The sequence below is a fragment of the Corapipo altera genome, unplaced genomic scaffold, assembly GCF_003945725.1.
Source record: "Corapipo altera isolate COAL_440 unplaced genomic scaffold, ASM394572v1 2b, whole genome shotgun sequence".
Classification (NCBI taxonomy): domain Eukaryota; kingdom Metazoa; phylum Chordata; class Aves; order Passeriformes; family Pipridae; genus Corapipo; species Corapipo altera.
The window spans coordinates 36,221,290-36,235,685 of NW_020884874.1; the positions used below are offsets into that span (position 1 = coordinate 36,221,290).

Here is a 14,396-nt window from a genome sequence, read left to right on the forward strand (position 1 = left end):
AAAAAATATAAAAAGTAATTCAGTTCATGCTTTTTCTTTTAACTTGTTGGTTGTGTGTGTTTGTGTGTGGGCAAGTAGTATCTCTTAACCTACTTGAAGGTCTTTGTGGTGCTCCTCTTCTTGAGGTTCCTGAAGACTACAGTTTACATTATAGTGAATATGGTTTTCACACAGTTTTTTGTGTGTTGACAATAATTGTAAGCATATGCAGCACTTGAGTAATTCATAGGAACTTGAGGTTCCTACAACCAGTAGGATAGATAATTTTCTCATTACTAATCTTTACAGTAAAGATGTATCAATTGTATATACCTAAGTATGTTTTGCTGTGTTTTCCTTTTGTTATTGGTTGTTTTTTAGGTTAATTTAGTAAATATCTAGACATGTTCTGAAAGTAAATTATTTCTCCTGCCTATCCAAGTAAATTTCTCTTTTAGGAATGTTTTCTAATTACTGTAAATTATGTAGTGAGAATGTAACTAGAGCAGAGAACAGTTTTGGGGGTCTACTGTATATGAATCCTAGAATCTACTGTGGACTTTATGTATGATAGGAAAGTCATTAAACTTCAGAGTATTTCTTTCTTTGTTTTACTTATCTTTCATTTAAGAGTTAATAGATCAGTCTTGGGTACTACATGGTATTTTATTACTTGTAGAAGAGATCATCTCAGAAAAATAGCACCTTTGGTTGGTGTGTTCCAAAAGGATAGAGCATCAAATTTTCTTTTCCAGACTAAATAACTCATAATTTATCCATACTTCTTTTTCCCAGGCGCAAGTAGATGTTTCTGAAAGTGTAAGGAATTGTTTATGGAAGAGATGTCTTGAATTTTTTGTTGAGTTCTCTCAATATAGATATGTAATCCTGAATATTGACAGAGTTAATGGTTTTATTCTGAAGAAAGAAGGATTTCTATTATTAGATATAACCCTGGATGCAAAAAAGAACTTTGCTTTAACTGATTTCTGGTGTATCTCTTCATATGCAGAAGCCATGTACAAATTGTCTCGGACTTGATAGGAAAAGTTTAAAGTTTGTTCTGTTTTGGTTTCCTGCATGCTATATTTGCTTTAATTCCTGGAAGTCAGTCTCTGTGGTTCTTTTTTTTTTTCTTAAGGCAACAATTACCAATATCAAAACCACTAATTTGAGTCATTTTGGTGCTGTCTATACTGGCCCACTCACTGCCGCTATTTGTGTTATCTCTAACCTGCATTTCTACCTACAATCAAGCAACTGGTCCTTTTCTTAATAAGGTTAGAGACTTATAGATTTTATGATAGTAGTTCTTTACATAGTTAAAACTTTTGACAGGAGAGTTAGTCTTAAAAGTAGTAAAGAAAACATCCATCAGGGAGATAAAGAAAGAAAGTACTAACTTCTCTTCTAGTTTCCCCCTCTCCAAAGAATTAGTACCATTTGGTTAATGGGCTTTCCTGGCTAAATAAACATTGTCTATGTAGATTTCAGCACCTTGTCACTTTAACCATTTATTATCACCAAGTGTTCTTAACTGGTCTGCAGCTGCTGCATGTCACATAAAAAAGGAGAAGGTGTTACCAAATGTTGCTTAATTAGTCCACATTTAAAATTCACACCTCGTTTTATTTAAATACAGAAGCAGCAGTACTTTATGGTACAATTCTTTTATTGAGATTCTCAAGCATAACCAGTTAGCTGTTCTGTTATTTCACGTGCATTAATGTTTATTTTGATAACAGATTAAATGTAATTTAAATGAGGAGCAAATTTTGTATTCATTCACACATGTCACAAGCTGGGAGATGGCAACATGAGGTAAATATTAAGGATTTAGAAACAAGCATGAATGATAGTATAGAAATTCTTGAAAGATACATTTTTCATAATTGATGGCAGTTCTTTTGTGTGTGTTTGCAGCAGTGTTTCATACAGTAGCCTATGGAGTGCAAAATACCAGATCAGCTTGGTTTTTGTTCCCAAACTGGAACCTACTGCAGAGGAGTCATACCAACACAGTGTTTTATGGAGAATACCTGTTTGCCAGCAAGTGGAATAGGTGATCAGTTTGTTAATTAAAACAGGTGATTATAAGGGAGACAATGTGAGGATCCTTCAGGGATACACCAGCTCTAGGAGAGACAGAAGAAAAAGGTCTAGTTGTTTTCTGCTGAATCGCTATTCATGATGAAGTGAACTTCATTTAATGCTCTGGATCCCCAAGAGAAAGAACACACTTGCAGGCAAACTTTGATTTTGCATAGGTTGAGTGCCTGCTGTCTCAAAGTTTTCTATGTTGTTGTAACAATTTAATTCTGTCCATTCTGCTTAAACATGCCTGTATTCAATAAATTTTGTTTAAGTTACAGGCCGTATTTTTATGTTATTTTTTTTCCAATGCAAGTTTTGTCAAATACATTTTATTTTCAGCTTTGTGATCCTTGTGAGTACCAAGAGCAGATCAGTTGTTTCCTTTCAGATTGTAATGAGGTAAACGTGTTTTATCTTGTTGCTGCCAAAATAAAATAATGGATTTCCTTTGTAGGTGGAACACCTAATTTGAAAACACTGTGGCTTGCCAAAGGACCTGATGTGGAAAAGCAACGGTATAGTACGTTTCTGGCATGCTTTCACCTTCAGGATGAGATGGAAGAACTCCAAGCTCTAGAAGCACCTGTTGCAGGATTCTGTTGCTTGCTGACCTATCTTATGATGCAGGTAACTGGGACAGTTGCTTTTTCTTCTACTGTCAGCTGATGTGACTGACTAATAAACTATTTCTTGCTAGCCTGTGCTAGATTTTTGTCCTAATCTTTACTGTAGGCATAGTTGATCAAATATAACAGTACTGCATTACAGTATTTTTAATTACTCTGCTTAACATGCACCATCCTGCTCAAGAAATACTTGAGGTTTTTTGGTCGTTAATCATAACTCTCACATGCCCGTGACAAAACCTCTTGGGCAGTTTAACAGAGAGAGTATAAACTGAGGGATTTCCCCTGGTTTTTGGGACCTGTTTGCAAACTAAAGCTGCTCCTTTTGTGTTTCCTTTGTGTCATCAAAAGAAGACATTCCTTCAGGTGACTATGCAGGCTATGCAAACAGCAGTATAAATATTTAGTTAGCTCTCACTGCTTTTTCACACCATCTTGTCAATCTACTCATTTTCAAGCTAGAATTGAGAATATGGCTCTTCTCATTAAATTCTGAGTAATAGAGGATCATTAGGTAGCAGTTCTGTTATAATTCCAAATATTTGGCAGCTTGATTACCTTAATTGTAATAAAAAGGGGCACAAGATTGAATACCATATTTCTTCATTGTTTACTTTTCTCTTAGGTATTTAATATGTTGTCTGTGCTTGCCTCATTTCAAATGCTGATCTCACAAACAGATTTTCCTCTCTGAGGATGAGAAAATTATAATGCTTTTATCTAATCTGATAAGCTCTGCTTCACTTGTGCCTGCACTGAACTGCATTTTGTCTATTGTTCTGCTTTCTCAGACTTCACTTTCCTCAATAGCAGATTTATACTGACATGTGATACATGAAAACAAGTTCTCCCTTACTTTTCCTTTCTTTTTGTGTTTACTCAAATTTAAATGATACATTGAGGAAATACATGTGGGAATTATACAAGTGATTCATATAGCTCTTTTTTTTCTTCTTTAATTTTTGTATCACAGAATATAAATTGAAGGTTTTTTGAAGATGAAACTCATTAAACATCATTTCATGCCTTACAGTTTAAATTCAGCAAGATACATATCATGTACCAAGCTTTTAACATACTTGAAGTGTTCTTCATATTTGAATATGAAATTGCAGTTTCATTTCTTTATCTGTTATCACTGTTTCATTTATTTATTGTGCTATCCTGCAAAATCTTTCATAGCATGATAACTAAAGTGTTTGAGAAGGATTTCTTTAGTGGGATTACAAAGAGGAGTAACAGGAGGGAACACCTACAGAAATGTGGATTTACTGACCCTTGATCACAGCATATTAGTAAAATTTAAAAAATGCTTTTAAATTTTACTAATATGGTTTTCAGAATATGGTTTTACTAAATGGTTTTCAGAACTCATTATCCAATGGCTTCTGTTAAAAACAGAGATGAAAGCAGTTTCACAACTCTTCTTTTCAACAGCAATAATAGCAGAGAGATCATGGAAAGGGCTTAGTTTGATGGAAGGTTTTTCATGGTGGTGCCAGTTTCTCAACATCTGTCCTGTTTTTCTGATTCTCTTCTGGTCTCTGAGTTGCCGTGATACAATCTACCCTATGAACGAGACTAGGGAATCAATTCGGATTTAAACGTTTTTCATTGCTGAGTTTTTTTAAATGTTGCTTATTTCTCTAGTATTGTCCATTTGTTCTCCTGGGGTGTTGGAGAGGAAAACTTGAGAGCAAGAGTGTCAGCAGCCATGCTTTGAGCTGTCCGCATTGCTTCCATTTGTTTTATAGCTGAGAAAACAATGCTTGTCTAACTGTGATCTAATTCTTGTCTTTACTTTACACTTGAGTCTTAAATTTCTATTAGAGAAGGAAGGTGGATTGTTTTCTCAAAAATTATTTAAGTTGACCAATTGTAGGTTACCTTGAAGCAGGCTTCAAGCTTTCCTTCAACTCATGCGAGGGAGAATAAACTTCTTAAAAATTCTATTCCTCATTATTCAATCTAACCTAAAAATTAGGTTTTTATGGGAACCATCATATTGGCCAATCCATCTGGCTTCCTCAAAACTTATGTGCAAATATTTAATGAAAAATTCATTTTTTTTTAAAGTAAGAAAAAATGTAATAAACCTTAAATATGTAAAGAAAGTGTTGATTTGAAAAATATTTTTTTCAGTGAGGGTACTTTTCAAATATCCTCCAAATTAAGAACAAAAATTTACAAAATAACAGGTCTGTCTTTAAAGTTGGGAAAGGAGTGAATGAGTTCAAATATCAAAATGTGAAGTCTACAAAGAAAGGAGAAATATCTCTTTCAATCTCTTATGGTTTTGGAATAAATCTGACAGTGGAATTGTGGTAACTCTCCAAGTTTGGTTACTGAATAAAATATTTCTCCAAAGGAGTGGTTTTACATTTGTAAGTGTTTTGGCTCCTCTGCTCTCTTAGAGGCATTTTCTTGCTGTTGTACTTGCAAGCAATATTTGATTTCCTTTTCTTAGCACAAAATTGTACAAGTATTGAGAATTATTGTGTAGGTGGAAGTCACTTTTCTGTTACTTCAATATATAAAATGTGCAGGTTCAGTAAAACTCTTCTTGCTGTCTACACAAAGGTGACATCTGACTTGAATTACAGGATAAAGTAAGGCCATTATCAGATCTTAGCAGACAGGTGGAATTAATGAATACCAAGGAGCATTTTGAAAGCTTAAATTTTTTCTAATATCCCTCCCATTCTTGTGCTTTATGCAAGATTTAGCAGCATCATAGAGGGGAAAGTATTTTGCAGTGCAAAAACGCAAGGCCTGACTTTAAAAATTTTTTTAAAATTCTCAGTAGTGGTTAGATAATTTTTATCCTGAGGAGGAAAGAATGAGTTACTTCTCCTAAGCAAATAAATGAATGACATAATTATAGATGGCTTCTTAATGTTTGGGGGTTTTTCCTGTTGATTTACATTAATACTTTTTTGTTAATTTTTCTCTCTTTCGTTTTATCTGTCACTAAATAGAAGCTCTTAATGGATTGAAATAGAATGTACAAAACATTCCCCCAAAATTAAGCTGTTTAAAGAAAGGCGATGCAGAGTTTTAGGCGGCCTTTTAACTTTTCTGTAAGCCCACAATGCACATTTCCACATTTTGCAAGAGAAACCTTTCCTCAAGTTCCAATTGATAAGGAATTGTAATGTTTTATGGATCTTGCTTTAAAGCCCTTTTTATAGCCTCAACAGTTGTAACAGATATGTGGTCTTGGTGTGCATAATGCTCTTATAAGAGGAAGGAAAGGATCAGAACTGAACTGGTATTGTCATAGGATCATCCCAGCTGGTCTCAAGGCACTGTCTTTCTCCTGAGGTGACCCTGTGCCTCTATAGAATGTCAGAACACCTTTTCACAGCAGAAAAAGCCCCCATTCCCCCTTCAGTCATAGAAGTATTAGAGTGAACTGTTACATGAATTCAGAATTTTTCTTTATGTTACCCCACTTGAACATTTTAGATGTAGTTTTCTCAAAGTTTTGAGTTTTCCCCACTTCAATTTGTAGCCTAAAAATCCTGAAATTCAGGTAAAAGTAGGCAATTAAATATTTTAGATTATTTTTAAAGTTTCCAACAGATAACTGTGTAAGCATTTGAAAAAAAAACACAATAGTCATCACATCTGTGGCTCAGTGAAGAGGATTTTATCCTGGATGTTAATTATAAAGCAATTTTTTTTAATCTCATTTTTTTACTATGCTTGATGTTACAGAGATGAAGTTATTTCCTGTTACTAAGAAACTTCAAGGGAAGCGGAAAAGGGAATAAAGAGGGGTGGGCTTTTTTTTTTGGTGTGTGGAAATCCATGTATATACACTATACACAAATATTGAGATATGCATTTCTTTCAAGTTGTGAAAGAAAGTATTTTGTTCCCTGAAAGTGTATTTTCCTAGACAATGCATTCGTGATGGTCATAATTCCATGAGGTCATTGATCTAAGTTTGATGTGCTTGAGCAAGAGGAGTCAATTTTCAGGAGAGTTTCTCTTCAGAGCCTTCAGATAATGTGTTATTTTTTCACCTGTTTTAGGTCAATAGCCTCTCTCTGGAGGACTTAAATGCATTTGTGGCACTCATTCTCTGCCTCAAAGGGAAGTCAGCTGCTCAACTGGCAGGTCTGCAGGTATGGACCAGAATAATTTGTTGCATAAAATGGTCATGAAAAATATTTTGGGGGAAAATTGTTCTACATTAATTTTTTGCAGATATGGGAACTAAGGATCATGGTAAATACATAGGCTTTTAATGTGCTGCATTTCATGTGAATACTTACATTTGTTAATCACGCAAAAAATTAAAATGGAAAGGACATTTTCTGGTGGTTGTGAAGTAGCGTGAGCAAAGTAGTCTTAGATTTCTTCCTTACTTGGCTTCCAGACTTTGATCTGATTAAAAATTTTGTAGTGGTGAATCCTGTCTTACAACATTGCTACATTATTTTTTACTGAGGAGGATTGTGTTTTGGGACATAGGTTGTATGAAAATCACTACATTAAACCAAATTTAAGTATACTTGAGGGAGAATATAAACACAGTATAAACCTAACCAGAAAAATTTTATGTGACCCACTGTCATCATGGCTGGACTTCGCGAACAAAGATTTGGGAAAGGTCTCTACCCACGTTTGTCACAAACACATCGGTGGCTAAAAAGGCCAATACGACACAGGCATTTCCAATTGAAAAAGGCACAGCAGAAAGACTCCTTAGGTGGTAAATTCTGCAAGGCACGATTCTTTCTGTGTTGCCTTTTCTCCTCAAGGGTGATCCTGCGTGCGTTCTCAAAGGCATCAGCAGCGTTATAGATGGTGTGTCTCCAGGCCTCCCGATTGGAGGCCAGAGTAGACCAGTTATGTTGATCAATATGGCCAAGGCTGAGATGTTGTTTCAGGGAGTCCTTGTATCTTCTCTTCGAGGCTCCTCTCATGCAGCAGCCAGTGGCAAGTTCACCATAAAGCAAGATCTTAGGGAGGCGGTGGTCCTTCATCCTTGAGATGTGCCCTGCCCAATGCAGCTGTGTTCTCAGCAACATGGCCTCAATACTTGTGACTGCTGCCTGTTCTAGAACAGATGTGTTGGTCACATAATCTGTGGATTATGTGGCCAGTGGATGTTTAGGATTGTGCGGAGACAGCGTTGATGGAAGCGTTCTAGGAGTCGCAGGTGGTGGCAGTAAATGACCCATGATTCGGACCCATATAAGAGAGCAGACAGCACTATGGCTCTGTAAACACTGATCTTTGGACTTTTCTTCAAGTGTTTATTTTGCCAAACTCTTTTATGAAGCTTTCCGAAGGCACTATATGCCTTTGCTAACCTGTTGTCTATCTCCCACTGTACTGAAAACTATTTGGATTACACTATTCTATAATTAGTCACAAGTTCATTTAAATATTTTATATATGCCATGCAAATCTGGCTTTTTCCTTTCCTGTCTTCTTCAATCCACATGTGGAAAAGGCAGGTTGCTAGACGATTATTGCAGTAGAACCATTTAAATTTATCTTCTTGCATATGGCATTATACAAGAGTATTTTCAATGTCACAGCTTCAAATTGTATTCAAAGTATTAGTGTAGGGCATAGACTGTACGTGTCAATGGCCATTTGAGTTGTGGGTTTATGTAGAAGTAGGTGGGAAAGGATTAGAGATGGTTAGAACCTTAACAGACCTTCACTCTGTAAATCTCGCTTATATTTCCAATAAATTCTCTGTTGCTTTGAACCGTTCATGTGAGAACTTTAAAAGTACTTTTTGCTTATAGCAAGGTAAACCAACCACTGCTATTACCATCCATTTGTTTCTAGTGCACAGGGACCAAATTAACAAAACCAGTGTGCTTCCAGTTTCATTATTTGATTCACTATAACAGATAAAGTCCAGTCTCCTATCATTTTTTTTAAAATTCATCACAAATTTGTTCTGCAGCTGATCAAGTGTAAGATCTGTGTAACAAAAAGGAAGCTATGAAATGAAGACAATATGGAAAACAGCAAAAATGTAGGATTTATTTCTGTCAAAGACATTATTGCACATAGTGTTGCACTCAACATTGGGAGTATCATTACTTTATCAAATCTGTGTGGCAGTCATTCAGCAAAAGCATAAAGGAAACCAAGTTTAAGTGTTGAAACAATTTGTTTATAGGTGCACTTGTATCTTACAATGTCTACTACATATATACATTAAGATACACTTAGGTATTACTACAGAAGTTTCTGAAGTGTTTGAAAGTTTATTCTGTTTGAATTAGAGGTCTTTGTGTGCTTCATTCGTGTTGTGATTCTGTGAAAATTGAAATCTGAGTGTTGCAAACATGTAATATTAATCAATGTATGCTACTTATCAGCATTGTAGTAATTCAGAGTTGTTCACAAAATTGTGTTATTTTCCCACAAGCTTACGGCAGAGAGTTATGAGCATAAAAGTCCATGAAATGTGAAGCTGGTCTTACACTGTCTCATGAAGTGGGCAGCATGTTGTTGGAATTGACTTCTGTGTGCTCTTGGCAGGTCCTTTCCAAAGTTCTGTCCCTCTGCTGCATAAGAAAGCACTTCATGCACTGTCACATAATGCTTTCTGCTGTGCTAAAAAACAACAAAAGATTCTATAATGCAGTTGAAAATTTTGTATCAAGCTATTTTGTAGAGCACTTCCTTGTCTTATTCTATTAAAATTCGCAATAGTGCCTTTGGTAATAGTTTAAGTCAGAATAAATCCCTCTAAAGGGAATAGTGAGGAAAGATTTTGGTCTCTTTCCCTTCTGAGTTTGTGAATAGATTAATAACAGTTTCAAACCTTTCTCCCGTTTGCCTTCAAATTAACCTCCCTTCCTGTGTTTTAATGACGTGGATTTCCTGGTGGTAAACAGTTGCTCTTTTTCAGTTTCTTGTATAGTTGTGTCTTGTCAAGCTATATCAAGAAAAGATGTTGTTTTGTATTAATAGCCATAAAAATACTTTTTTTCTTCATATATAAGCCGCCTGTAATTTTGGGAAAGCACCAGGATCAGTTTCAAGATTTATATGATGTTACTCTCACTTCACAGGAAGAGTAAAAAGTGGTCTGTTTCCTGTTTCTGTGCTTCTGAAATGTGGTGTGTGGATGAATTTAATTATGTCCAGGGAATTTTCTTTTGAAAGAGCAGTACACTAAATAAATAGACTACCTTATGTAAGTACTCTAAGAATAATGATCAGAAAAACAAGCTTTCTGAGTATTATCGTTCAAGAATCTAATTTTCAAGATCCCACCTCAGAACAGCTTAAGCTGGTTTTGCTCATTACTATGTTTATGTGGTCGTTTTACAAATTTGAGATAGACTGTTATTTTAATAGTTAGTAAATAGGTTATCAGTAGGTATTTAACAGATTAATGTTTGTGTTTAAAATCAAATGATCCAGTGCAGTTAATTACACTAGTACATAACTAATTAATAACTGGGGTTTATAGTAGGAAATCAGGAATAGAGTTTAGACTGTTTATCATACTTTTTATTCTCCACTGAAAGGTTAAAAGTGATCCTTAAAAAGACTTAGTAACAGAGCTTTGAAGGGAATTATGTTAAACTTAGTCAGCATCTGCAAAATTTTATGAAGTTGTTTGCTCATTTACCATTTTGGACTCAACACTATAGTATTATTTTAAATGTAGAAAAAAAATGTTTACTTCTTGTAAACAATTCTGTGAAATACACTAATTTAATAAAAAAAAAGTCTGTTTCTGTAAAGGACTCCATTAGCAAGTATGTTGTAGCAGAACACTGAACTTCCACTGTGAAATATGAGAGAAAATATAGAGCCTGTTCTTCTGATAGAATGAAGAGAGCCTTTCATCATTGACTTTCAAATCTGCTTTCTAATATGCTGTCCATATTTCATAGTTAATGAGATCCATAAACCCACAAATCTCTGAAACAGAAATGTCTATGGTTTGAATAAAGTGGGTTAAAGCCATAAAAAATATAGTTTATCTCATGCTGAAAGAAAGTGGGCTGTGGACATGTAACTACATTGTACATTAAATATTACTTTCTGAGAATAACATAATGTTTATACATGAAGATTTGATTATTTTTCAAGATCGATGGTCTCATAATACCAAAATGTGCACATGATAAGGGAAGACATTTTTCTGGTAAGTTTTTTTCTAGTTTTCTTGTGCTGCCCCCCCTTATATGGTAGATTAGCATTCTGCTTTGCCCAAGCCTCCCATAGAGCTGATACATAAGGTCAGAATTAAATTTTGGACCCCAGGTTGTCTATTTCTCTTCTTTCTATTTTAATCTGGTGTGTGGTGTTGGCAAAAAGCCCAGAGAGCCATCAGGCTAACTTTGAGGCCATTGCAGAGAAAAAGAAGCACCAGAAGTCATGTTTCCAGTCTTGATTCTTATATTGAGCTGGTCCCTGGTTGTTCAGTGTTTGTCAAGCACTGAAGTATATTCCTTCAATTTTTAAAGTGCTTTCAATTATTTAAAAGTACTACTGATATGAAATGAGCACAATCATTTTAGATCTTAAATTATAAGCTCCAGAGAGTCTTTGCAATTTGATTGCAAATGAATTTTCACAAAATATGTATTAAGTATTATTTAATTAGCTTTTGAAATAGTAATAATAATAATAAAAAATACTCGGCAAACTAGCTTGACAGGTGGAAATAGCTTTAGCAGGAACTGTAGTTGTGCAGAACCTTTGAGGATTTTCCATTGTATACTGTCATGGAAGCAGAACTACCTTACTAATAGTATTATACCAATATTGCACAAGATATTTTTCTCCAGCTATTTTCCTGAGGAATACTCAGTCACATCCATGCAAAATAGCAGTATGTTTTAGAGTAGTAGGTAGTAGTATAGGTAACCTGGTTAACAGTGTGTAAGTATCTTGATAGGGTCCCTCAAATTTAAAGAAGGGCATTGCTATATCTATTCTGCATTTTTAAACTCCATATTCATTCTTCTATGCCATGCAGACAGAAAAACATAAATAATGCCTGGATTCTGAACATTCAAGAATTTTTTACCTGTTTGGCAAACCAAGCTACATTTGTCAACACCATGTGATATTTTTCAAACAGACTCCAAACAGCCTTTGTGACCTATCTATATTTTTCAAAATATATTTGTTTAAAAAAATTCTTTCTTCCCCAGAGAGTGTATGTTTATTGTGCCCCTGTGACTGTTTCCTAATAAATATTTGCTTTAAGTCTAATTGGGTTGAATGAAACATGAAATGCAAGTAAGAATATTGTAAAGATTTCACAGATAACCCCCTCTTACATACAGAGGACCTGCTTCTGTGATGTACGTTAGTATTAACCAAAGTGTAATTTGAGTGCATTCCCAAATGCTTTACTGAATTGGGATTTATATTCCCTCAAAATTTGCATCTGTCAAAACTGGTTTTAAAATGATAGGTGAGATTGTAACTGCAGGGAGTGGGAAATGGGGGGGATTGAGGTGGTTTATTAATCTTGGCATTACTTCCCAGCCCATTCTCTTATCTACAGTCTTTAGGTTTTCTGGAACAAAAGTGCCACAGTATGGGATGTGATTTCAAGTTGGAAGTGGTTCAAACTTAGAAATATAACTTTCTTCTCATGTCCTCAAGACAACCTGAAATGAAGTAGTTCAAATAGAAACAGTCCACTTACACAAGTCAAGCATTAGTGCAAAGACAATTATCTATCAGGAGCTGAAGTTGTTCACTGCTTACAGCACTTTTTGAAAGGCCCATCTCTAAATCTGTTTCTATTTTCATAAGAGTCTTTTGAAGTTCTGAAGAAATTCAAGTTTTCTCAGTCCTGTTGCATTGACAACTGGCTCTACCTTTCTTTGCTGCTCTTGGTTCATAAGCGTATAAAAAAAAATCTTAAGTTAACCTATTCAACTTGCAGACAAGATTGATATTCTGCCCCACTCTCCCCATTTTCTTCTTGACCAAATTTGGTATATTTATTAGTATTATTAGAGCCTATTTCCCTGAACATTTTTTACATTTGACATAAGCTCTAGTATCAGAATTCACATAACTGTGGGAATTCCGTTGTGTGTCACTGGCACAAATACAAACCACAGTATAATTAGATCACAGAATCACAGAATTGTCAAGGTTGGAAGAGACTTTCAAGATCATCTAGTCTGACCATCAACCCAGCACCACCATATTCACACCTAAAAACATCCCCGAGTGCCAGCTCCAGATGACTCTTGAACGCTTCCAAAGACGGTGACTCCACCATCTTCCTAGGCAATTTATTCCAGTGCATAACCACACTTCCAGTGAAAAAAACTTTTCTATATCTAACCTGTACCTACCCTGTTGCAATTTAAGGCTATTTCCTCTCATCCTTTCACTTGAGACATGGCATAAAAAACAGACCCCCACCTCACTACAGTCTCCTTTCAGGTAGTTTTAGAGAGCGAGTTGTGGATCATCTCTTCTACCTTCTGGAAAAAAAATGTGTTCATTTAGTTGGATTCAGTTTGCCCATGGAGAAAATCTTGACCCAGATTTTGAGCAAGAGCCTTAAAAAGAGGATTTATATTCCTTTGTGGAAGATGATCTTGCATTTTTCTGCATAATTGTGTAAGTTTGCTCAGCTTTTCTGTGAGTTTTCCCCTTTACTGCCCTGTGGTTCATTATTAGCAAAGTTTCAACAACACAGAAATAGCAGCAGTGTTTCAGTTATAAATTGCTTTTGGACTGTATATAGCATAAAGAATATTTCAGGATGCTTAAGGTAAAAGACACTCAGGTGTTTCAGATAACAAAATTGCTGTTAATTTTTTTAATCCGTGCCTAATAATGTAGCAGGAAGTGAAACATAGTTATTAGTGAAGGTAATAAAGCTCTTGTAAAATATTAAGCAAACAGACAGCTTTGAAAAACTCAAGAAAGAGATAACCTATTACAAAGAGGGAAAACAAATATTTCTGGTATCAACTGACCTTTTCCTGCCAAGTTTCTGTTGGTCAAAGTGTACGTTTACTTCTGAGTTAAATAGTTTTCACTTCCTTGCATATTGTATGCTAGAAGGAACAAGCAGTCCGTGAGGGTTGGAGGTGATGTTTGCATGGTATAGGTGGGGTTGCTCTCCATTGCCTTTAAGGGCTGACCTGTGTCCCCACAGGGCAGGTGACATGCAGGGGCTGGAGCCAGGGAGGGAATGGAGCGTGCTGTCAGGAAGCAGTGGCACGCGTGCACCTGCCTGTCATCTGCTCAGGGCTGCCTGCACCTGCTTGCATGCCTCTGTCACGCCTGAGCAGGAATGCAAGCTGCACATCTGTCTAGGCTTTCCCTGGAGAAGCAGATGGCTGTGTGTAACTTCAGAGAAGAAAAATGTTTTCTGAAATGACCTAATGAGCCATTTATAGGTGGATGCATGTACAGGCGTATGGTTACAGTTCTTTGTTGGATGTAGTGGAGTTTTTCAAATTATTGTAGTAGAAGCGTTCCTCTGGAAGATATCAGAAACAGCCGGGCTAACCAAGAACTGATTTGTTCCCTTTCTTTTCAAGTGTATTCTTGATTGACATGATTGTTGGCCAGGGGTTAAAAGTCAAGATGGTGTCCAGTTCCTATCAGTTTGACTTTGGTCAAATTGTTCAGTTCTTTCTCGTATTTTAGTTCTTGCTTGTAATACTCATGCACCAGTAGCCTCAATGATAGAAGTTCTTTAGCCAA

At 35.7% G+C, this 14,396-nt stretch overlaps 1 protein-coding gene across 2 annotated transcripts in view; it reads left to right on the forward strand.

Annotated features, from left to right (window-relative positions):
• Nucleotides 1-14,396, forward strand: part of FAM120B (family with sequence similarity 120B) — a 49,153-nt gene that overhangs the window by 14,702 nt on the left and 20,055 nt on the right. For both annotated transcript variants that reach the window (XM_027634154.1, XM_027634155.1), the window contains exons 5-6: nt 2,528-2,700; nt 6,740-6,832. In XM_027634154.1, the coding sequence (XP_027489955.1) occupies nt 2,528-2,700; nt 6,740-6,832 (266 nt within the window). The remainder of the gene's footprint in view (nt 1-2,527; nt 2,701-6,739; nt 6,833-14,396) is intronic.